The 23,940-nt window shown below is 40.1% G+C and overlaps 1 protein-coding gene across 1 annotated transcript in view; it reads right to left on the reverse strand.

The window, feature by feature from the left end:
- PCSK2 (proprotein convertase subtilisin/kexin type 2) overlaps nucleotides 1-23,940 on the reverse strand; it is a 262,092-nt gene that overhangs the window by 204,634 nt on the left and 33,518 nt on the right. The window contains exon 2 of the mRNA XM_044748449.2: nucleotides 19,004-19,108. Within this exon, the coding sequence (XP_044604384.1) occupies nucleotides 19,004-19,108 (105 nt within the window). The remainder of the gene's footprint in view (nucleotides 1-19,003; nucleotides 19,109-23,940) is intronic.

Consider the following 23,940-nt stretch of genomic DNA (forward strand, 5'->3'; position numbering starts at 1 on the left):
TGTGCATTAGAAAATCTCCCAAATAAGTAGAACAAAAGGACAAAGAATTTGGAAAGCAAAAAGGAAAAATAAGAAAATTGTATCAATCCTATAATTTGCCCAACAGCGAATTGATATGTCTCCAGAGAAGAGAGAACAGAGAAAGAAGTTGTCAAAATAATAATACAAGAAAATGTCCCAGAAGTGAAGGGCGCATTTCTCCAGATTGAAGGGCCTCACCAAGTGTCAAACATAATGAGTGGAAAAATCTCCACCAAGGATTGTAACTGTGAAATTTTAGAACATAGGGATAAGGAGAAGATCATCAAGGTTGAGAGAGAGAGGAAGAGAGAGAGAAGGAGAGAGAGAGAGAAATACAAAGACAGGAATCAGAGTGATCATCTGACCTCTCAATTGCGCTATTGTAGCAAAGATAACTCAGCAACACTTCCAACATTTGGAGAGATGTGTATTTCCAACCTAATAATCTATAACCAGCCAATTCAATTAAGTTGAATAGAATAAAAGTCTTAAAAAATATCACATCCCATGAAGGACATTCTCCACTAGAATAAGGGAGTAAACTGAGGCAAATAAATTTATGAGACACAGGAAAGAGGGATCCAATACTGGACGGCAAAAAGGGAATTCCTGGAATGATGGTGAAGCAAGAAGTGTGAGCTGGTCCAACCACTACAGAGTAGCGCCAAGAGACAGCGGCTCCAGGATGGGTGACTCAACTAAATAAAGGAACTGATGGTTTATAGTGGCTCAACCGTGAATAATACTTACATACTCGTAATAATATAAACACTGAATATTATTTTAGCCTCTTATTGTGATATAACTCTATTGAAAAGCTGGAAGAAATATAAACATTGTGTGTGTGTGTGCACGCGAGCTGCATTTGAGAAAGTTAACTTCTCATCTCCCATAGAAGAAAGCCAACAGACTACACCTGAGATGAAAAAAAAAATCAACGCATTTCAGCATACATGTATTATTTTGAATGTGGACTTAACACAAGGAACAATTAAAGAATTGATGGATAATGCCTCAGAGGGACCAACACTTGGGGGAGGTAGGGCAAAAGAAAGCTGTCTTTAATGTTAAGCCTTGCATTTAATTTTTTAAACGGTACTATTTTGGCAAAACTATAGTGAAAATAAAATCCATACTCATAACTAAATGTGATGAGTTCATGACTTATGTGCAAAATTGTTAAAGGACAACAGTGAATAAAAGTGCTAAAAGGTAAATTTCAGAAATCGCTATCAGTCACTCTGTAATGATACGCTAGAGAGTAGAATATGTCTAACCATGGCTATCATCTTTTGATCACTCATCTTAGTATTATCTCATTAAATGCTCACATCGACCCTTGAGATAGGTGCTATTGTTATAAACCACATTTCATAGATGAGGTTATGAGAAGCTAAATAACTTTTGTAAACTTGTGCAGTTGGAAAGTGGAATGGTGGACCTGAGACTAAAATCTGCATCTGTCTAAAGCTTATCAACTCAGCCACAAATCTATACTCCAGACAGACTAGAAAGTTATGGAAATCCAGAGGGGCACGAGCTCTGCTTTCACCCTCTTTTTCCAGACCGAGCATCTCAGCAGATTGCAAGTTTCCTCGTACTTCAAAGAAAATTTAAATTCAATGTAATTTGCTACTTGAAAAGGCACTGGTTTGAATTTTAAAAAATAATTTTGCTTGAGATTCTTTTAAACTCACTTCCTACACATTTTTAGTCAGGTTATTTTTAGTTTTTTCAGCACGAAACTCCAACTCCCGCCCTGAATCTCTTTGAACAATAGTAACACTTCACAGCATTCAGAGAACCTTTCCTCCTGCCATCTTATTTGGTGGCCACAGTAACTCGGTGCAATGAGCAAGGCTGATGCCATTCATCATTTCACAGATGGGGGTGTTGAGGACCATAAAAGCGAAGCGGTGTTCTGTCTCCCACACAGACAATAAACGACGGAGCTGTGATTAGAACCCACAGCTCCTGAGTCTTCGACTCCTTTTCCACCACACACGTGGCTCCTCATGTGGCACCCAGTGACGTCACTGCATTTTGTTTTTGTCTCACGCCAAACTTGACATTTCGGAAAAAATCCACCTCTTTTAGATCTTTTACAAATTCATTGGTTTCTCAAACTTGAATAAACCTGAACAAAGAATGGACTCTCTTACAAGGAAAATCACTTTCCATTGGTCTCCCAATATTGATATGTTATTTAAAATATGCACAAAATAAAATTTGGTAGCAACTCCTAATACTTATAGCTCCTATACAACTGTAAAACTAAAACAAGTTCACAAGTTACATATAAACAAATCACAAAAACAATAATTCCAAAGAAATGACATTGATTAAAATGCCCTGCGAATATGCTCTAGACGGCTAGGGCATAGTGTCGTCAGGGTCAGCCTGTCTGTCCATTTGACCACGCTTCATGCCGTGACTCAGCTCTTCACCACTCGTCTCCATCTGAACTGGTGGGAAAATTCATTTGCCTTCCGGTTATCTATTGCTGCACAGTAAACTACCCCCAAAATTAGTGGCTTAAAACAATATTTTATTTGGCTCAAGATTTCATGGGTCAGAACTTCAGAAGAGATGTGGCTGGGTGGTTTGTCTGCAGGTAGCAGTGGTCAGAGTGGCTGGGCCTTCCAAGGTGGCTTCTTCACTCGTGTGTCTGGTATCTTGGCCCTCGTTGGCTTCTCTCTCTCCTCATGGCCTATCAGCCTGTCCACTTGGCTTGGCCTTCTAATAGCATGGTCTTCTCAGGGTAGTCACACTTCCTACATGGCTGTTGGGTTCCAAGAGGCAGGAGTGGAAGCTACCTACCACGTTAGGTAAGTGCTATACCCAAAACTGGCACACATCACTCCTACCACATTCTACTGGACAAAAAGTCATAGAGCCTGCTCGGGTTCAAGGGGGTGGAGGAATAGACTATACCTACTGACAGAGGAGGGGTCAGGTCACATCGCAGAAGAGCACACATGATGGGAGAGGTTGTGCCAACCATCTTAGTGCAATACAAGTGCCCCAGTTTGGCACAAATGCTTCATCCTTTCTTTTTAGCCAGAGATTGCATGGGAGTAATTGCTGCCACTATAATTATAAACATGCATGCTGAGTTTATGGGAAAGTCTCAGTCCCTGGGAATCACCCCCAAGAATAGAACATGCTTTTATTCATATTTTGTTTTATTTTTTATTTTTTTTATTTTTTGAGGAAGATTAGCCCTGAGCTAACATCTGCTGCCAATCCTCCTCTTTTTACTGAGGAAGGCTGGCCCTGAGCTCACATCTGTGCCCATCTTCCTCTACTTTACATGTGGGATGCCTGCCACAGCATGGCTTGCCAAGCAGTGCCACGTCTGCACCCAGGATCCGAACTGACGAACCCCGAGCCACTAAAGCGGAATGTGCGAATTTAACCGCTGTGCCACAGGGCTGGCTCTATTCATATTTTTATTATTGTTTTGAATAAAAAATACGCTATGCAAGGGACTTCTACTATTGCCCATATCCAGTTTATCTCTCCTTCCTTAGCGCACGGGAGCACTACATTTCTTAGCTTCTTCATACTCAGATGTACATTATGTCTCTTTCTGGCCAGTGGGTGGTGCGGAGAAAGGATATGTGTCATTTCCAAGATAAGGCATGTAACAGAGGGTTGAACTTGTCATGCTTCCTCTTCCCTTTCTCTTCCACTGTCCTGGAAGCCCTATGTTAGGATAGTGACATCTCAAGATGGTATAATCTTCAACAGCATCAGTTACTGAAAGATTTTGTTAATCAGAGCTCCCACCAACCCATGCTGGACATGTAGCATGAGTGAACAGTAAGCATTTGTATATTAAACCATTGGGACTTGGCGGTTAATTTGTTACTGCAACACAATCTAGCTTATCTAATAATAAAATTATCCAATAATATTTTTATTATTTACAACATTTGGTGAGAAATACAAGGACTCTAACATAATAGTGTTTGGAACACTGTTTTAATCCACACTAAAATTTTTCTTGTAGTAGAGGCAGGCAAGGAAAATAAGTAGAAAAGTAAGTGGGAGAAAATGCAAAAGAAGTAGGTGACACCGTCACCCTTTCTGCTCTGGCAAAAGTCATGATGTATTTGTGAAACTAATATGTACTTTCAAAGATAAATTCACCCTTCTAGCTTTGAAGTCTTAGGCATTTATTTGCAGAGTTTTGCACTTTCACCGTGATTCCGCGATAGAGATTAAAAATTAAGGCAATTTATTTCCAGACATTTGGACTTTCATTGTTATTTAATGATAGAGATGGCAAAATAGAGGCAATTATTGAGGGTTAAGTGACTTGCTCATGTCACATGAATAAGTGGTAGAGAAATTTTTTGAGTGCTCTGATACAAGTCAAATGATAAGTTATTATTTTAGCCATAGAGAGTATGATCCTTAGCTGAATTAGTCTATTTCTGAGATGTCTTGACTTACTCATTTAAAAGGAATCACTTTATTAAGTTTTAGAAGAATTTAATTTTGTCCACACTTGAGTGCCACCTGGTCCTCTCAGGATTAGCATTGATGACTACTCATTGATTTTGGTTCTTTGATTACAATTTTTCATGATTAAACATCAACCAGTTGCAGATGTGTGGACAAATGATCAACTGAATTCAAATTACCTCAAAAGATCAGATTGAAAACTGGTTGGTCTGGTGATTCTGGTCATGTGAATGGCTGAATTAGATAGCTCCATGGCAAACAAACTGATTGCTCTGAAAGCAGCGCACACAAACAAATCAGCTGGATTCAGAGTGACGCAGTGAAGCCATGTAAACCCAGTCTCCAAATGGCCTCCCTGCTGAGATGCTGTTTTTCATTTAACCTGAATGATGTTTGGGGGTTTGGGGTGCTTTATAATTTCCTTCCAATATGAGATCATTGTAAGATACTCCTTAGAGTCTATGTTAATAGATTTCTATCATCCTGGACAAAGGGTTCTGATCCTTGCCATTTTTTTTGTCCTATTCACCCTTTTTATGAAGAACTGGTTGAGGATATTAATGCTGATGAAAATCGTAGATGACAGGAAGCGGGGAAGGAGACTGAATCAGGATCCAGTGAAATCTTGACAGGTCACCGTGAACTCTAACAAAATGAAAAATTCAGGCATTAAGTCTAAGTCCTTGCTTGAGGACCATTACCCCATCCTCCAAGGATAGATTGATTCACAGCATATTTAAGAAGAACTTAGAAATTTTGGCTAGTTATAAGGTCAGTATTAGTCAATAATAAGATCTATGACTTCTAAAAAAGGCTAAAGTGATCCTATGGTGTGTTAATAGAAGAATAGTTTTCAAAATACGGGAAGTGAAGTCCAAGGCTACTCCGACGTCATCAGGCTGTACCAGGATTGTGTGTTTAGTTCTCAGATAATGTTCAGAGAACATTTAAAATGCAGTGCTCAATTAGAACATCGGAAAGAACCAAGAACGTTTACTCCAAAGAAGACCCAGGAAGCATGATAACTATCTTCAAATGTTTGAAGGGTTCTCCCATGGAGGATGAAACCATTTGGCCCCAGAAAGCGGAAGCTGGATCGTGGACCAACATTTAAGGAGGTACATATGGGACTGTCTGAAGGAAGAACTTTTACGTGGACTGCCTTGGCGAATAGTGAAGTCAGGGGCTAGTCACAGAGGTGTCTTGCCAGATGCTGGGTCATCCTGTTTTGGGAAGTTGTGGTGCTGGGATTATAAAACGGCACCCCTTGGACAAATTTTTTCTGTTGACTTATTTTCTTTAATTTCTAGTGTGTTAAGAATTTTTGGCTAAGTCACTAATATTTTTAAAAAGCACGAATATTTTGCACAAGGGTTGGTATTTTCTGATATTCTTGAAAAATTGGGAAATCCGGCAGCCATGGCCTCTATTCTTGAGAGGTAACAATCAGCCGAGGAAGAGACTGTGCTTCCTCCTTTTGACAGGGTGTGTACTCTGGTTTCCCGCAGTCCCCACCACTCCCTGCTGTGTTCCCTGCCTAGAGGCAGAAGATAATGTTGTCATTTGTCCTCTCCCTTGAGTTACTGCTTTGCTCACACCCACCCCACCTCCATTGGTGACTTATTTGCCTGGCCTCTCTAGTCATTCAGTTCGTGATCCTGGTTGGACACATTGATTGACTGATTAAAGAACATAACTTACTTAGAAATTAGTGGTTCTCAAACTGATTTTTTTTGGTTGAAATACCTCCACTCCTCCACACCCACCTCCCCAAAGAAATCTTCACACCAAATCTCAATTTATGAAACACAATAGAGGAGTTGTTATCTTTGAAGTGGATGAATAACGTCCACCTCACCATCTAACATTGCTTTTGAGGCAAGAAGTGGAATTCTAGGGCTTTCATAAACTGGTTTGAACAACACAGGCTGGAAATTCTCTTCTAAAAGATGAGGATACTAACATAAATCGATACTCTGAAGTGTTTGGAAGAACTACAATTTAAAGGAAACCCCCATTTTTTCAGATAGAAATAAAGATCTGCAAAGAAAGGGTCACAGACTAGTGGAAATAACTGGATTTTAGTCCTTGCTTTGTCATTAACCAGTTGGAGGGACTTGGGCTTGCCCCTGGAATCTCTGATATCAAGACCTGAAGGGGCATTTTGGAGACAAACTAGTCTATATTCCCCACTGTATTGATAAGAAAACTGAAGGATGGGACGTCAAGCAGTTCGTCCAAGGAAACATTGCTAATTGGTGACAGAACTAGTATCAAAACCCAAGAATGACCCAAGTTGTACTCTCTCCGTCATGCTCCTTTTCTCCCTGGTAGATAATTATTTGAGTCTCTCTCCACACAGTAGGTTTGAATTGCTTTGATTTTCTTCTCTTCTCTGGGAGGGCTCTCTCCTCTCATTTCTCTGAGGTGTCCTTATAAACTAACATCCATTAGGCAATTCTTTACATGGGGTGGGCTGCTCTGGCTTTTCAAGGGAAATGGAAAATGGAAAATTGTTTTGTCTTACCTGTTTTCTCTCGGGCAATAACTTCTTTGTTGCTAAATGGGACATATTTGCCGTAGAGAAGATGGAAAACACAACATTTTCAGTACAGATAATGGGAAACCAATTAGATAAACTCCAGCAATTGGGTTGTTATTCAGACATGAATCTCTTTGTCTAACTGCTGTTTACTCATTTCTAGACCTGGCTTCACTCATAGCCTCTCCTCAACCCACAAGGGTTTGAAACTACTGGAAATGGTAGGAATTCAATGCCACTCATTTTCAAAATTCCCTTGGCTGGGATTTAAGCACAGCAAGGTTGTTTATAGATGGAGATGTGATCACAAACATGTCAGCGGACATCATAAGGGGAAAATGGCTAAGCCAATTTACAAATATCTAAAGAGAGTTTTAAAAAGTGAGTTAAAAATAAAAACTTTCTGAGGCATATCCAACTCCAAACGTAGCTTTGTCTCACAAAACATTATCTTAGGAAAATTTAGTAGCTAGATAGACATAACACCTATTTTCACTGTTTGTTTATGTCATCATTAAGGAACATTGATAGTTTCCTTCAGCTAAGCATTGAATAAAATTCATTTTGGAGTAGTAGTTGAAGGAGTGAAAAATTACTTTCTAGATAGATTCTGAATCTTAACAGGAAATTATTTGAAGAACTCTGTCTTTCTGAAATCCATGAAAATGTGATCAGAATTGAATTAACACAGCTTGCATACTTATTTTTCTTAGTTGGAGATTAACGTTCTTTCCTTTGGGTTTACAGTCAAAATCGATCTTTCCTATGGGTTTTATAGTTCCTTAAAATTAAAAAGAAGTGCCTAACACAGATTCTCCTCTTACCATGCCAAACAGAGGCTTTTTCCTGGTCACTTTGCCATATTTTCTGGATATCTCTAAGTGGTTCTAGTAAGAAATAATTATAGGGACAGCCAAGTTACTCTGGTAAAATATGAGTGAGGAGGACACATTGACTATATTAGGCTTTGCTTGACCTCTGATTCTCTTCCTACATTGTTTGTCACTTTTCTCTCTCCCTTGCTGGTCCCCAGTCATCTTCCAGACTTCTAAATTTTAGAGTACCCTATGGCTCAGTCCCACACAGCTTGTCTTCTCTATTTACACTCATTTCTTACATAATCTCAACTAGTCTCATGGCATTGAATGCTATCAATGTGTGGATGACTCCCAAATTATGTCTTCAGCTCTGACCTCTATCCTAGACCTTTAAATTCACTTGCTTATTTCACCTCTTCACCTGGACGCTCAATGCAAATCTCCCACATTAACAGCTCTAAACAAAACTCTTGATTTCCTATCCACTCCCCATCAACCTGCTTCTCCTTCTGTTTTTGCCGTCTACATAAATGCTATCTCCTTGCTGTAGTAACTCATGCCAGTAACACTGAGTCACCTTTGCCTCCTCTCTTCCACTCTATCTAATCCATCAGCAAATGAATGAGCACATTTGGAGAACCTACCTTCACAATATATCCCCAGATCTGACTTCTGTCTCACCCCCTCCACCAACTTCTACTCTGGCCTAAGCTACCAACCTTTCTCTTCTGGAATGTAGCAATCACCTTGCACTGATCTCCCTGGTTTCCAGTAGTACCCCCTGAGCCCACCACATAGTCTATTATTCATCCTGATGCAGAGAAATCCCGTCCCATTCAAAGTCAATCCAAGTTCCATACCCTGATCTGTAATGTCTTCCGTGGTCTTGCTCCCTTGCTCCTCTGACCTCATTTCTTTCCCTGTTCTCCTCGGCTCATGTCTTCCCAGACTTACTGGCATTCTTGCTATTCCCAGAACACATCAAGTGTGCCCTGGACGCCATGCCTTTCCTCTTGCTGATTCCTCTGCTGGGAATGCCCTTTCTGCATTTAGCCACATAGGTACCTTCCTGATCTCTTCAGGTCTATGTTTAAATGTCACCTTGCCAGAGTAGCCAACTCTGGAGGCTTTTTATAAAAGGGAAACACCCCTCCCATTTCACTTCCTCTTCCTCACACGTTGCTCTGTTCATTCTCGTAATACATTCACCATCAATCATGTGACAGCTCTGTTCATCTGGTTTTTGTCTCTCTCCTTCATCCCCACTAGTATAGAAGCTTCATGGGAGGAGGGCTTTGTCTGTTTGGTTCCTTGTGGTGTCCCAGGACTTAGAACAGTGCTCAGCATGTAGTTGAACTAGTAAATCCTTGTTGAATGAATAAATGCTTTGCTAGCAAGCAACTAGATAACGGAGTTATATTGGGAGGTTAATAAGCATCCACGAAATGCTCATTCTTAGAGGACATAATAGAGGCATTTTAGATATTTAAAGACATTTCCTTTTGCATCTTGGGAAAGGTTGGGGAAGGAACCAGGTTAGGCAGATCAGGACAAATTTGTCCTACAAACATCTGAGATTTTGCCAGGAAGTCCTAAAAGTTTGCCAGCTCACCATTTGAGTCTTCACCTTGTGAGTTGTAAAGATGACACAGAATCACTTTCTTCCCTCTGTGTTGCTTTTCTCTGCACTAGGCTTGTTAGAATTTTCCCAAAGAAATTTGAAACACTCCCAAGATCGCCGGGCTTGCTGGAATGGTGCCTCCCAGAGTCTTCCTCTTTCCCTTTTAGTAAGTATGGCAGCGTGAACAGTAGTAATCATTGAAAAATGTGCTCAGAACAACTAGAAAAATCCAGGCTTACTCATTCGCAGATTTCCCTGAGCCTTTCTGAATCCATAGTAAAGAATTCTCCCCTGTTTCCACAAATAGTTAATTATAGCACTAGCAGCAGCTCTGGGAGGCGGGAAGCCAGGCACATCTGCAGCGCCCCAGGAGATGCTGGAAGCCCTCCCTTTGGCATATTAAACCAGCAGATTGGGCCAGATTAGTTTTTCCCACCGGGTGGGGCATTACTGAAGACATCTCTCCCGTGCTTCCTCCCTCAACACCTTTTTCCTTCTCCCAATGCTGTTAAGTCACTCTCAAAACGTATACTGCAAGGAATGTTTACACCTGAGGAGCCCAGAAAGTGAATTTGGTCACCAGCTGGGGAAGCGAACTCAGAATCTCCTCCACATGGGTCTCTTGGCTTCACCAGTTGGCCTCGAAGTGTGGTCAAGGTTGTGTGCCTACAGATTCGTGTTGCCATCTGAGCTAAATGCACTCCCTGGAGGAGGGCAGTGGGGGGAAGCTGGGCTGCCTAGAGAAAGCTGCTGACCCCAGCAGGCATGCCAACTCTTCCAGAAAGGTCGAGGCTCAGGGAAGAATTTTGACCGCTAGGGTCTCCAGCCCCCGGTATTACTTTCGTGGTTATGGTACATCACATGGTAAAAGGGACTTTGCAGATGTAATTAAGGTCACTAATCTGCTGACCTTAAGAGGGGGGTATTATGCTGGGCTGAGTGGGCCCAGTGATGTCACACGAGCCCTTAGGCAGAAGAGAAAGCAGAGGGATGTGAGGCACCGGAAGGATCTGATGTGTGTTGCTGGCTTGAAAATGGAGGGAGCAGCGTGAGATAGCACTGTTCTTAACCATGTGTGCAACTAAAATTCCTAGAAACATCTTTTGTGTATGCAACTCCCCATCTCGGAGTCTGTTTCCAGGAAATCCAGGCTGACACCATCTTTGTTTACTTTTTCATAGAGGAATCATACTGTAGGGATGGAATTCTAAAGTGGGTAAGGTGGAAATTACTCATGGTCAAAATAAACTTCGAAAATTTCTTAGGAAAGTTAGAAATGGATATATTTGGTCTCAATACATCATGTGTGGAATTTCCCTTCCACAAGGAATCTGGTCCTGTTGCATTGTTCACACAGCAGCAGAAGAAGCTGCCTAGTTCTTAGGAAATATTTTGTATCAAAATCATTATCTTTAAATGCTCGAGTCTCTCACCTGGAGGCGAAATGCTCCACTGTGAGCGTCACGAGGGAAACGAGGCGACTGCTCACTCAGCTGCTCTAGTCATTTACGACCACTAAGGGACAAGCAAGGTGGGCAGAACCGGGAGCAGAAGGGCCCACCCTTGTTGTTATTTCCCCCTTCTTTTTTTACTTTTCTGTTTCTAGCTGAGTTCTTCAAATTCACATAAGTTACATAATGATGATGTAACTTCGTTTGTTTCACTATGCTATTTTTGATTTAGGGAATCCAATTGTTAATTAGTGAGAACAATTTTTTAAAGAATCACAAATTCATAAGCACTGTCAATCCTCAGTTAGCCTTTTCTTTAAATCAGATCTGGTATTGCAAGGAGTCATGAGTTTTATTATTTCCTCTCCATCAATTATGGCTGTGTGACCCCAGATAAGTCACTTACCCTCTCTGGGTCTATTTTTGTCTCAATGGTAAATAAAATATTTTAAAGGTTTAAGGCAAAAGCCTGAATCACTGTTTCCTTTGAACTCTTCCTGTTCTATAATTCTCTTTGTGTGGAGGAGCAGGGAAAATTAATTTATGAACTACAAGTTGGTGACAGAGTGGCACTGTGCAGTGGTGAAGACCCGTTACAAACTACGGGACTTTTGGTAAGTCACCAGCCTCTCTAAGCTCCCATTTCCTCACCTGTAGACTGGAAATCTGATAGTATTTAATTCACAGGAGACATTTGAGGTTTAATCAGATGCTGCTGCTAAGTCCTCAGCACAGTGTTGGAAGGATAGGGCTGTAGCAGTAGCTGTTGATGTCACCCCCATATTCTCTCAGTCCTCCTCTGAGTTCACTTGCTACTGCTGACAGCTTCTCAAGTCAAGCATCTTCATCTCTGCCTCTCTGCTTGAGGGCTTTCTCCAGCATCCTCAGCCTGTGCACAGGGCAGCCTGGAAGTCCCAGGGATTTCACATCCCAGAGCTCAAAAATGAGAGACAGAGCCAGTGGGTTAATCATCCAGCAACCTCGTTCCCTGTGGGATGACCCCGAAGCAGATTCTACACAACTCCCGCAGAGAGTGCCCCGTGGGACTGATGCCTATGATGGACACCTGCTGAGCAGGCCCCCTTTCTTTGCTTGCCTCATTTCTCTTTCACATTTTACTCTTTTTCTTGTGCTCCTAGGATCAACCTCCCAAAGAAATGACCCTCTTCCAAGTCTTTGTCTTGGGGTTTGCTTTTTGCAGGATCCCAGACTAAAACAGCAGCATTCAACACACATTTACTATTCTCACAACAGTTTTCAAATTAAAGCAAGAGAAGTCTTTGGAGCAATACTCTCTAGTCTCTTCTGACTCAGTGGTCTCGTTCCTGCAAAAACGTCAGGAGCATGATGGGTAAAGGGCTGTGTCTTTGCTTTCTCCTCACTAGTGTGCAGAGTGTCCCTAGCTGGCTGGCTGGGCATAAAGAGGCATGAGCCCAATGCTTTCCTAATGGATTTCACTGTCCGTGGATTCACTCACATTTGTAGTTCATTTCTATAAAGCAGCTTTCTTCTTGGAGCCTGAGACACACAGCACGTTCTAAAAGTGTGTGTTTGCTGCTTATGGATTCTTGAGGAGGGGAAATAGGTGGAGAGGGGCAGGGAGGGAAAACCAGAGGAAAAGAGAAAGAAATGATGTCTGCTTAACTCTGCTATGCACTCCTTTTGGAGTTAACCGCCCCTTTGCAGTGGGCAATATGGTTCCTTTTTTTATGATAGAAAATCAAGTTATTTACAGAATAGGAAAGGCCCAGGTTACTGAAGGGGTCACATGGTCCAGGTGAAATTGTTGGGGGGTTATTGAGGGGTGCGGTCTCACCTACATTCCGCCAATCAAATTTTTTTTATTTTAAAATTTTTCCTGTGCTTCTGTCTCTCCTTCTCTATCTTGTCCTTCACAAGCTTCAACATCAGTTTACTTTCTTTCTCTGTTTGGAGTAGACATGCCGGAGGCACCCATGAATGCTCATTAGCCCAGGGAGGAGTCTCTCTGAGGAATTCTGGCTAATCTATACTGCTAAGGCCCCAAGAGTTGAAGGAATTTCATTCTATTTTCAAATCCCACCAGTGGCCAAAGCCATACTTGCAGGGTATTCTTCAGGGATCACTGAGCTCTTATGATCATGCATCGTGGACAGCTCTGTCCCCATGAGAATCCCAGTTCCAACCAGGTTGCTCCCTTGTCTGACCAGGAGACCTAAATTTAGGTTGCAAAAGATGGTCACCATTGTTGGGACTTGAGTTGCTGTTCTGGGCCTTCACAAAGCCATGGGTGACTCAGGCACACGTCAACCTCTTTGTACCCCCATTTCAGGATAGAATAACACCTGTTGGTCCGACTCATGCTACAAGGAAATGAGAAAGTGAAGAAAAGGCGGCCATGAATGGCTTCTGGAATAAAAGTTCTACAGAAATACAAAATACTATTGTATTCGCTATAATAGTTATAATAAACTTACCATTCCTGTTTGTTTGTTTGTTTGGAGTGGAAGATTAACCTGAGTTAAGATCTGTTGCCAATCTTCCTCTTTTTTTAATTTTGCTTGAGGAAGATTGTCCCCGAGCTAACATCTGTGCCAGTCTTCCTTTATTTTGTATGTGGGATGCGTCCACAGCATGGCTGATGAGTGGAGCAGGTCTGCACTCAGGATCTGAACCCACAAACCTGGGCTGCCGAAATGGCAAGTGGAAACTTAATCACTCAGCCATGGGTCTGGCCCCCCATACTTGTTTTTTAATAAGTAAAATATAATTAAATCTATCTGTTTCCCTTTTTTTCCTTCAAGGAGACATTTAGAAGATAAATTGGAGAATTCCTATATGTTTCTTAGAGTAGTATCTTAAAACCTCAAATCTCACCATTTTAGAGTTAAGTATGAAGATAAAAAGCAACCTATTCTTTGGGTGTAAATTCTTTTAAAAAGGCACTAAAACTATCTAATTTCTATTTTTACCCACCCCCCGGCCGAGAGGCTCTCCTTTGCTCCCCATGATGCTAAGGAGAGGACACCTCAAACTCCATTAATTACCCACTGAGGAAGGACTGGTCAAAACCAGAAAAAAAGTGGAGGAAGACATTTTTCTCCATGATCTTTTCTATTTGAAAGTAGATTTTCCAAAAGATAATAATGCCTTTTCTTCTCTTCCCCAACTTTTAATCTAAGCAATCAAATAGCTATCTAATATGAATCAAAGGAAAGGCATAATACATGAGTGGCCTGTCATTATTATAAAAAATTACTGACTGATGTTAGGTATTTGAAAATGATTAGAAGCTAAGAGCTTAGCAATTGTGACAAGATTTTATGTAATTTGTGGAGGAAGAGGGTAAATGAATTTTTTTGCCTGCTTTGAACTGCTGAAGGTCCAGTATTCTTCTCAGAAAGCTGTGTGTGCACTGAGAATAAATTGCTATATTATTTTTCTAATAGTCTCATCTTCAGATCACATTTTCCATGTCATCTATGCTTAATCTTTATGATCTGAGTCTATGTACAAGGTGTTCACCAGTCACGGCTAAATTATCCCCTCCGAGTTAGACCTAAAAGCTTTATTGTGTCATGTCCGAAAAGGACCTGAAGCAATTACAAGCCTTTCCCAGCTTCTATTCACTACCTGAGTTTCAACCATGATAATAAATCCAGTTTTAAAAACAATATCAATTATTGTAAAGGCCCATGGACAAAGAAAGCCCGGTTCACTCATATATATTTTTACAAACAAATCACACTAGTCATGTTCAGTTAATTTTAGAGTAGGAAAAATTCTCTTTTGTTCTGGTGGTTTGGTTCTATGGGATTTTTGAAGGACTATCTAGTAAAACTAACTTTTGTGGGTTTTTGGAGTACCTTAAAAACTGCACAAATATGTTCAGAAGAGACCCTTAAATGACAAAAATAGATGTTAACTGGATCTTGTGGCTGCCGTCTATGGTCATTAGACATGTGGATACATTGGGCAAGGAAGAAGCTAGAAAGATATGGCTCCCATAAATAGAACACAAAGGAAACATCATCCATTCTTTGAGACGAGGCAATGGAGAAAAGTCTTCAGTGGACTGATAAGAATTTCTAACTTATAAAATTGAAATAGGTTTACAAATGACTCCAAAGGATATGGTCCAGTAAAATTGCTTAGAAAAGGAAATAAATGTTTGTAATTCTTGAATTAAATATAACTTCTTTCCACAAATGAAGTTGTGGTTCCTTCTTGTTGAATTATTTGGCTTCCATTTGACTAGTGTGTGTTGCTCAGTGAAAGATGGGAGTCTTTATGCTTTTGAATGCATTTCATTTTGACACTCTCTCTGTCAGATGCACAAATACGATTCGACAGGACTGTGAAACAAGTGTCTTAAATCTATTCCTCAGCAGCTTTTCAAGTACTTGTTGAATTTATGGGGCTTAATATGTAGACTGTGAACCACAATTAGGTTGGCTTCAAGATTTGTTGATGCTGCTTTTAGCTAAGTTTAACAAATCTCACAGAGGTTTTGGACAGGGAGTATTGTTTTTGACCCCGATGCTAAGAATGAATTTTTGGTTTTATTATTTTATTCCAGCTTTGGATTTATTTATTATGTCTTCAAGTTGCTTTAGCTGCCCACACTTTCCAAACACATTGTCTTTGCTTCAGTGGTTGTACTGTGACTGTGAATATGATCAGGGACACAGTGTGACTTTGGAAATTAAAAACTGGTTATTCTTCCCGACCCGCGCCGCAGCGAATCGCAGACTCTAGGGGAGGGAGCGATGTTCTCTCCTACTGTTCCAGCGCCTCCGAGGCTGTAAGTGGGGTTTATGATCTCTGCCTTCTTGGTATTGTAGGTCTCTAACGAGCTGGCATTGTGTTTATTCTCTGAAATTCAGTTCTTCCAATCTTTTGTTGTATTTTGGAGGGGAGAGAATCCCGGCTCAGCTCACCCCGCCATTTTGCTCTGCCCCTTCTCCAAAAACTGGTTATTCTTGGGATTCTCAGTGAGAAGACTCAGAAGTAATGAAATGAAGTGGTTTCTTTTACCCATAATTAAGAAAAGATCTAACAAAGGGACTAGAGATAAGGCTGTACTTTTGTTTCCTAATGGATGCATATTTTAGAATAGTGATAAAAATCTAAGATGGGAAGAACAATACTATTTCATAGATTAAAACCCTGAGGAAAAATGATTAATCATCCATTAATTTGACAGGCATTTATTGAGAATTTACTATGAACTCAAAACTGCACCGTGCAGAGATATCCAGAAATAAACAAGACACAATTTTTGCTTTTTAGCATCTAAATGATGCTACTCAAGATTCTGCTAATCTTTGTAGCAGGAGAAAACTGAATGGCAAGAGAATACCTTTAAAACAGTCTGCATCAGAATCTATTTTCTTAGCTACTGCCCTGCATATCAATGAATAAATATAAACCTGTTGAGAGGAGCACTTTATTGTGCCAGGCAAAAGGTGCATAGGATGCCTTTCTTGTCTTTTCCTTGTTTTCCTTAAACACAAAAATTAGTTGTGAAACGAGGGACAAACATTCTTGAAATTTCTCTTCTGAAGCCAGAACAAAACCAAAAGCAAGCTTTGTCCACTTATTCTTCATTTCTCCGGTTTTTAGCAGATCTTGGTGGTTTCTTTCTTGTAGAGGCAGCCCTGAGAGCCTGCAGTAGCTCAAACCCTCCTGCTCCCATGTGCATAGTTCCTTTGGCTCTGCGTTCTCTTTCACAAGCCAGAGGACAGCGAGTGAGAGAGGCCAGGAAGCAATGGAGAGGCAGGAGGAAGAAGGAAACTGGGGCTGGAAGCATGGCTAAGTTGGTATGTCTAGGAGACAATATGTTTCACAGAATGATAGAACAACTTACTCTTAAGATCTTGGATTATAGAATGTAACTTGCGACATGTATGTAAGAGATAAAATCTGGACCAATGATTCTTTCCAGTTACCCGGTCCTTCCTCTTTCCTCTCCATACTTCTATTTACTTTTCTTTCTGCAGCCTGTTTGACTGTGCTTGGGAACCCCAAAATTGAGGTATCCTGATGCTCGACATATTTGCATTTTGTTTAAGGTCTGTAAATGCCCAGGGCAGAAAAGTCATATTGCTATTCTTGCACTATTCATAGTCAATGCTTTTTGTTCGAGAATAGTCACCTCCATGTTTTGCTATCAGCCAATGCCAAAATGGGATAAGGTGCAGGAAAGACTCAGGTCTTAATCTAGTATTTTAGAACAAAGCAGTCATCACGAATAGTTTTTTTTCTATTTGCAAAGAATTGTGAGATCTTGTGCTTTATTTATTTTCCTGGAATGACTTTATTATTGACAACAGCCCTGGCGTTAACCTTGATGAGAAGACAGAGGAAAGGTATGGGAGATACATGATCTCCAGGTTCCCTGCTCTCTGCTGTTGGTCCGCATGGGCAGGGCAGATGGTCAGCCCGTCCAGGCAGAGGCAGATGGCCACCAGGACCCTTATACTAATGGGCAATGAAGGGGAAATGGAGGCTCCTTTTGGTTAAAATAGATAATATTTTGAGGAGAAAGACAAATGGTTGGAATCACCAGTGCATGATCGCCTTTCTTATTACCCAACCCATCTTATTTTCTTCTCTTTTGGAAACAGCACTCCACATTTCAAGAATCAGCATTTCAAAGATCATTTCAAGTAAGTGCAAGAATACGAAAATCTTAGCCTAATGATCCCAAGGAGTCTCCCTGAACTAAACAATGGCTTCTTAGTTTCTGTTCCTCAGTTCTCTTTCTCAACCCAAGCCTTGTAAGCATCTCTTTCTTCTGCCCCAGTTTCTTTTATGCATTTCTCTCTAAGTGATCTTGAAGCAACATCTTTAATGATAGAAGAGGAGAACCCAATGGGACTTTTAAGTAAATATGTAAATAAAAGGAAAACAATTGGCCATAAAGAGTAACATTATGGGCCAAGGATAAAGTGTAGGGAAAACCAGTGTCATAGTGCACCAGAGTGGTCTTTGTTTGCTGGTGTCCACCCTGGATCCACAGATGACATAGGCAGGATCCCTGTCCACAGGCTTCCCAAGGGCATCCCCAGGCACTGAACTGGTACAGCCAGGATCAAGGCTGTTACGGCACAGAAAAGAGAGCTTCTCCCTTTGGTAGTGGTGCCAGCTTCTACAGGAGATCCTTTAAGAATGCTTGGCATGGGCTGGCTTGGATCCTACTGTGAAACCAAAAATAAAGTGGCTTCTCAGAGCAGAATTTCCACCCCAGGGAATGGGGGATCTCCTGGGTTGAGAACTGAAAGGAAAATAGCCTGTGGCCTGTCAGTTGGTGATCTGCTGAGGAGTATGTTTCATCTGCATTCCCAATTAAAACCCAGAGTAAACCCAGTCAAATGTTCATGTGAAAAGCCCCACCAGAATAAGTCTCCAGATTCTGTCAGCTCAAAAGGAGTCTCATATGTAAGTCCCTAACTCAAATGTCTGACCCTCCTCACATCCACTTTTCCCTAAGAGTCCTGGAGAAGAGGTTATACGGCTTTCAATGTACAGAGAACAACTTGCCTAGATTATTAATTTCTTTCTTAGTGATTTGCATAAGGGAAATCAGAGTCTTATTAGATCAATGTGAGAAAATACAAGGTGAGAAGAGGGGCTGACTTGGTCCCATGGCTGCAACCATGCACGGATACTGAGAAGCCCACTGCCTATTGTGAGCTGATCACTTTCTGGCCCCCTCATTTCCCCATTCACAATAGGGGGCAGGGCAACCTCTTCAGAGCATGTCGATTCACCCGTAGGAAGCTTCCATAAAATGACTCATTATCCTGCTTGGTGTCTTCCCATCCATCACAGGCCAAAACATGTTCACAGGCAACCAGAAGTCTTTACAATAATGTAGGAGAAGACAGCCAGAAAGGGGTGGTATCCCTGTTTATCCCTCCCCTGTCCCCCCCCCCCCCGCAGCATATACAGGGTTTATTTATTATGCACAAGATAGAGGAATGGAGAGTCCCCAGTGCCACTCTGCCCAGAATCCCTTTTGCCTACTGCAGTAACTTGAGTGGGCTCAGTTGTGGCAACACAGGTTGGAAGACAGATTTATAGGGAAACTCACCCTGGGGTCTCTCTCCAGCTGCTGCTTGTGGTGCAGGCTGCGTCTTCTCTTGGCCTTGGCAAGGCCATTGTGGTAAAAGTGGTACAGGCCTTCAGTGAAGGGGAGCTGTGGAGAGTCAAACAGACGCAAGGCATGGTTAGTTTTTGAGAGTGGCCCCAGGACAGGACACCCAAGCTGGGGCTGCATGCTGGGGCTCCATGGCTTGGGATGTGTGTGGAAGACCACTGGCAACTTCCTATCCGTCTTGGCCCTCTGTTTCTTCATCACTGTGCTCCTTCCTTTTTCTCTGCTTTTTCTTACGTAGTGCCTATTCACCTCTCTCCCCAATATCTCCTATTCTTTCCTCCGTTTATTAAGTTTCTGCACATCTTTTCACCTCCTCTTCTCCTCCACAAAGCCTTCCCTTTATGTTCATACCCACACCAACTTATCCAGTCTCTTCTCTTGATGTTTACACTCCACATCTAGTTGCTCCAGAATTGTGTCATGACCTAGTCCTGTCTTCACAGCTGGATTGTCTGTCCTATATCTTGGACTTTTTCTGTGACCCCTTGGGGCCTCTCATCATGTTGGGCACAGTGAAACCATCTAAATATAATAAGTACCTGTTGGATGATGGGCCAGGTTTCCCTCTATTTCCCTATCCTAAAGATCCTTGGATTTGAGTATGTGTCAGAGCTAGTTGGAGAAGTCAAAATATTGAGAGTTTGTCTAGAGCTCAGGGCCTATAAGAATCTGGGAGAACATAAAGATAACTGTCACTTGTCTCATGATTCAAGGTAGTAACTTGATGGGAAAAGCCTTGACTTGGGTGTGTAGACACCTGAATGTGGCTCGTGTCTGTTATCATTTAACCTTGGACAAGTCACTTCCCCTGTGGGGCTCTTTTCTTTTCTTCTGTAGAAAAACAGAAACTCAAAGTTCCCAGATCTGTGTCTTTTCTTCACATCTTCATATTTATAAATATATGTTGTCTGCAGTTCTTAATCTGATCAGTGAATTTAATTTAATCCTTGAAAATTATAAGCAAAATCATGTATATATGTGCTTTTTTCTGGAGAGATGAGACATGATTTTCATCAGATTCTCAAAAAGCTCCATGAACCAAGTAATGTTCCATTAATCAAAGTATTTCCTATTAAAACTTTTAGGTATGTAGGTTACCACCCAGGGTTTGGGAGAAAAGGGAAAGGGATGTGAATGCTTTGAAAGCAAGGCTTTACCAATGTAAGTGGGGCCAAGCTGGGATTTTTAGGAGAAATATTTGGCCTAAATGTACGCCCAAATATTTCTTAAGTAACATTTATTACTATTAATAATAATATAAAATGAATATATAGAAAATCTGGGAAACAGAGTAAAATACAAAAAATAAAGTAAAAAATTATTCAAATTATTTGGGGGGCAGTATCAGATTTAGAAGGTTATCTTTTTCTGCTCCAGGTCCACTCACTCCCAACGGCAAACTACCATTTCCTTAATAGTAACATAAATTAATTTTAGATCTTCCTCTTTGCTTTCACACACACACACACACACACACACACACACACAACATATTGTGCAAAATGATTCTTCACTTATGACTCATTTACTATCACAAACTTCTATTTTCTACTTCCTTCTTTTAAACAGCTGTATAGTATTCTATTATATGAGATATATCATGATTTATTTAACCTTTATATATTTTTTCCATTTAAAAATAATGCTATGTGTTGCAGGTGGGGGGAGTCCGATAATGAGGGAGTAAGAACCTCCAAAAATCCACTCTTATGTAAAAGCAACTAGAACACTGAAGAAAATTGCCAAATCAACTTTTTCAGGAGTCTGGAAATTAACAAAAAGCCTGCAGCAACCTGAGGAGAATTCATTCAAGAAAACAGTTGAATTTCAGTAATATGACAAGCTTTGTGGTGTTTTAACTTGCCCTATTCCCACCCTCTTCTCCTCGGCTCTGCCTCACAGTCTCAGTAGCTGTGAAAAACAGCAGCCACTGGAGGGTGCAGACTTGGTTTGGAGCTATTCAAAAAGCCCCATTCCCAGATAACTGTGTGGAAGCTATCGAGAGAAGTCCCGTTCATACACATTGTTGTTACTTGCTCTGGCCCAGAGTTTGCTCAGTGGGAAAGGCCACATCCCTGCAGTTTGTCAAAAATATTTGATGGCAATTTAACATTGCAGCTTCCTGAGACAGCAATACAAATTGAGGCAAACAAAAGGCCGGCCAGAAAACTTAAAAGAAACATTTAGGAAATGAGATGTCCATAGAGGACTTTGCAAACCTCCAATATATTTCTAGAGACTTAGAAGGCCACACACATGTGCAGAGCTGTGCACATAACCAGAAAATATATAAGAAGGCTCTAAATGCTCACTTCTGATTGACCTTGATGCTCTATAAAAACAGGAAGTGAAAGTCAAGGCAGAGTTGTAACAGCCTGCCTGAGCACTGAAGGCATGCCCCAATATACACAGAGTCCTTGGCAAAGAATAAAAAAAAAACCCTTATTGATTCAAGGTCTTTAAGGAAATCTCTGTCCAGTCGTTAGCTGACCACTAAGCTAACAAAGCAGATTCAGTGGCACACAATAGGAATTACAGACTTTACAGACTTAGTCCAGGAAAGTCCCTAAACAAACAAACAGCAATAAAACTCAGAAACGACAACAACAAAAAACCTGCTGAGAGAGTGATTCAAATTTCCAGAGTTGCCACATTCTATCATTTAAAATGCCTAGTTTTCATGAAAAAAAATTATAAGATACAAAAAGAAACAGGAACATATGGCCCATACACCGGGGGAAAAAAAGCAGTCAATAAAAACTGTTTCTGAGAAAGCCTGTTTCTGTTACTGGACTTACTAGACAAAGACTTTAAATTGGCTATCGTAAGTATATCTAAAGAACTAAAAGACACCATGTCTAAAGAATTAAAGCAAAGTATGAGAATAATGTCTCACCAAATAGAGATTATCAATAGAGATAAATGTTATATAAAAAAAGAACCAGATAGAAATTCTAGAGCTGAAAAGTACAATAACTGAAGTTTTTTTTTCACTAGAGGATCTCAATAACAGAATTGAGTTGGCAAAGGAAGAATCATCAGACATAAATATAGGTCAAGTGAGATTATTGTTTGGGGGAAAAAAAGAAAAAGAATGAAGAAAAATGAACAGAGCCTCAGAGACTTGTGGGACACTATCAAGAACACTAACATACACATAATGGGGGGCTCAGAAGGAGAGGAATAAGTAAAAGGAACAGAAAGAACATTAAAGAAATAATGGCAAAAAACTTTCCTAATTTCATGAAAAGCATTAATATACACAGCCAAGAATTCAAAGTAGGAAAAACTCAAAGAGATCCACACCTAGAAATGACTTAGTCAAATTGTCAAAAGTCAAAGATAAGAGAGAATCTTGAAAGCAGCACAGAAAGAGAAAAAATAGAAAAGGTGCAATAAGATTAACAGCTGACTTTTTATCAGAAGCTGTGCAGGTCAGAAGGTAGTAGGTTGGTATATTCAAAGTACTGAAAGAAAATGACTGTCAACCAAGAAATCTATATTTGGCAAAACTATCCTTCAAAAGTGAAGAAGAAATTCGTACATTCATGGGTAAACAAAACCCCGAGAGAATTCATCACTAGCAGATCTGTCCTACAGGACGTACTAACAGCAGTTCTTTAGGGTAAAATGAAAGGACCCTAGACACCAATGTGAATCCACGTTAAGAAATAAATAACATCAGTAAAAGCAAATGCATAGATAAATATAAAAGACAGTGTAAATGTATTCTGTTTTTAACAACTTTTCCCTCCAATTTGATTTAAGAAAAAACTGCATAAAGTAATAATTATAAAACTATGTTTATGGATTTATATAAAAATATGTAATTTGTAGAACAATAATAGCACAAAAGAGAGGGAAGGAACATAGCTATATTGTAGCAAAGTTTTTGTATACTTTTGAAATTAAGTTGGTATTAATCTGAACTACATTGTTTAAAATGTTCATTGCAATCCCCAGAGCAACCACTAAGAAAAAAACTAAAAACAATATAATAGAATAAACAGGGTAATTAAAATGGTACACTAAAAAATATTTAACAAAAAAAGGCCATTATGGAGGAATAAAGGAACAAAAATTTTATAAGACATGTAGAAAACACATGACAAAATAGCAAGTGTAAATCTTATCTCATAAGTATTACATTAAATGTAACTGGATTGAAAACTCCAAAAGACAGAGATTTATAGAGGGGATGAAAAAATCCCCAATCCCATGATTCAACTATATCCTATCTAAAAGAGGCACACTTTAGATTCAAATACACAAATAGGTTGAAAGTAAAGAAATGTGGAAAGATATACTGTACAAACAGCAACCAAAAGAAAGGAGGACTGACTATACATATAAGAGATAAAATTGATTTTAAGACAAAAATTGTTACTACAGACAAACAGTGACATTTTATGGTGATAAAAAGGTTAATACATCAAAAAGACAAAGAATTATAAATATATATGCACCTAACAACAAAGCCCCCAAATATATGAAATAAAAACCAACAGAATCAAAGGGGGGAACAGACAATTCATCAATAATAGTTAGAAACTTTAATAGCTCATTTTCAATAATGGATAGAATGGGTAAGAAGGTTAAAAAGTAAATTGAAGACTCAAGCAAAACTACAAACAACTAACAGTCGTCTATAGAATGTTTAAGCCAATTATAGTAGAATACATATTCTTCTCAAGTACATGTGGAACATTTTCCAAGATAGACCATATGTTAGGCTGTTACATTAGAAATTAATAACAGATGAAAAATTGGGAAATTCAGAAATATGTAGAAATAAATGACATACTTCTAAATAATCAAGGAGTCAAAGAAGTAATCACAATGAATACTAGAAATTACTTTGAGATGAAGGA

This window comes from Equus asinus, chromosome 15, assembly GCF_041296235.1.
Source record: "Equus asinus isolate D_3611 breed Donkey chromosome 15, EquAss-T2T_v2, whole genome shotgun sequence".
Lineage (NCBI taxonomy): Eukaryota > Metazoa > Chordata > Mammalia > Perissodactyla > Equidae > Equus > Equus asinus.